Here is a 2134-nt window from a genome sequence, read left to right as displayed (position 1 = left end):
GAGTGTTGAGGCTTGGCTTTCATTTTAGCAAGAATCTTCTGAGGGAGACTCTTCTATGACTCTCCACTGTCTGTATTTCTCTGTCCTCTAGATTTTACAGGCTTTTTACTTCTCAACATTTTTTTCTGCTTTTCTATGTTTCTAACTGTCAAGTTTGGTCAGATTGTCTCTTCCTTTGTATCAGTGTATGTCGGTGGAGAATGTTAAGTGACACGGAAAAGACAGTTTACCTATTCTTAATTCTGAAGCTACTTTGTAAGTAGGACATAGAGTTCCAGAACAGATTCTGATCAGCTCGTGGTAACCTGAGTGTTTAGTGCCTACATATAAATCAAGTCATCATGGACATAAAGCCAGTAAAGTGGCAATGTTATTTTGGATACTCTATCACGGGAACAAGAGAAGGTTACTTCAGGCATGTAATGTTTTCTGTCTGAACTTTCTCAGGCTGTTTAATTTACGTCTCTCTCCCTGTATGAGATACGCCAAAAGACTGGATCTTGGAAGCAAAAATGTACTTGCACTTGCAGTAACATGATACACACATATGTGGAAGTCTGTGTGACAAGGGAATAATCTGAGTCAGTGCTTTCTAGCACTAATCCCTGGAGTGTGAAACTCTGTAATGTAGACATTTCTTAGCTGAGTACTCTGGCTTCTTTGCAGCTTTGGGATTTTATACACAAGGCTTAAGTGGACAGAGGGGGTCTACTCTGATGTGTGAAGGTATGGACAATGGACATTAAATGGACATGTGCTCAAGAGCTTTATCATGCCAGGGATGCATTTGACAAGTGTGAGGCTTACGTGTTTTGTGCAGCCATAATAGGTTTGGTTTTGAAAGATTTTTATTGACACAGGCAAATGGCATGAAATATACACAGAAAGTTTAATATCTGACAGTGTTGAAAGGAAGAACAAACTCACATCATGTGACATATTTATTCTTGTGAGAACCTATGTTGCTTTGTGTGCAATACAAAAAAACCCCAGCGTACGAAATCTGACTTCACATTATGGGCTCTGCTAAACAGGGTTGACGATTTCTGTGTGGCTGTTACCAGAAGTTGATCTTGTTTTCTTCATAGACAGGAGAAAGGAGGAACACCTCCTTTTCAGGAAGTAGGTGTTCAGATAGCCAGGGATCTCCCCATGCATACAGTATTATTAAAGGAAATCCAAACGTCTAAATAGGTAGGGACATTAGAACCATAGTCCTGGTGTTATTTTGTGTGGCTTTTAAGTAACTGAAACTATTACTATTTGTTTCAGCTCCAGGGACTGGAATGGATGGTTTCACTCTACAACAACAATTTGAATGGAATTTTAGCTGATGAAATGGGTCTAGGAAAGACAATACAGACTATTGCACTCATCACTTACCTGATGGAGCACAAAAGACTCAATGGCCCCTATCTCATCATTGTTCCCCTTTCGTAAGTAAAAGATCTCTTTCTGCTATTACCATTGTAAGCTCTGCAGAATGTTTTTTTCTCGCCACACACTTGTTTTTCATGTAGTGTCATGATGTGGTACATGGTGGGATTACACTGTTTTCTTTGATCATTTCTTCACAAGTAATTTCAGTGGAAGAATGATCAGAATCCTGATGAAGCACTTATTCCATTAGTTTCACTCTCCACTCTTGGCAAAATTTGTGAACTTACTGTAATTTACTCTTAAGCCACAAGAGGGGGATGGTATTTCTTTCATGCTACGTGCCTGCAGTTCCCCATTCAGTTTTTAACTGTGACATTAAAAATTCGTTGATTTAATTCTTTAAACAACTGGTGCCCTGTCTGAGAGGAAGAACTACTGTGCTGCAGCAGTAACTGATTGACTAACATAAAATACCTCAGCTGAGTCTAGTTGTATGAATACAAGTGATGAGCTCTAGTGTGAAAAGAAATGGCTGGGAGACAATCTATGAAGTAAAACAAAGTTAAAAATAAAAGAAGGGTGTTATGTCAGATTTCAGTCACAATAAAAAAATGAGATTTCTTTGAAGTACTCTGTAATGATTTTTCCTGTTTCTGAAAGAAAGGAGTTGAAATTTCTTTCTCATATACTTTTTAAAAGCTGCCTTTCCCTGCCTTTTCTTAATAGCTAGATCTGCTGCCATCACAGATCCAGT

General features: G+C 38.5%; 1 protein-coding gene across 1 annotated transcript in view; it reads left to right on the top strand.

The window, feature by feature from the left end:
• LOC104492354 (probable global transcription activator SNF2L2) overlaps positions 1–1436 on the top strand; it is a gene marked incomplete at its 3' end in the record, with an annotated part of 31774 nt that extends 30338 nt beyond the window's left edge. Inside the window, exon 15 of the mRNA XM_010134901.1 lies at positions 1273–1436. Coding sequence (XP_010133203.1) covers positions 1273–1436 — 164 coding nt within the window. The remainder of the gene's footprint in view (positions 1–1272) is intronic.
• Between the last annotated feature and the right edge of the window lie 698 nt (positions 1437–2134).

The sequence above is a fragment of the Buceros rhinoceros genome, unplaced genomic scaffold (genome assembly GCF_000710305.1).
Source record: "Buceros rhinoceros silvestris isolate BGI_N320 unplaced genomic scaffold, ASM71030v1 scaffold2174, whole genome shotgun sequence".
NCBI lineage: Eukaryota > Metazoa > Chordata > Aves > Bucerotiformes > Bucerotidae > Buceros > Buceros rhinoceros.
This window is presented reverse-complemented; position numbering and strand designations above follow the sequence as displayed.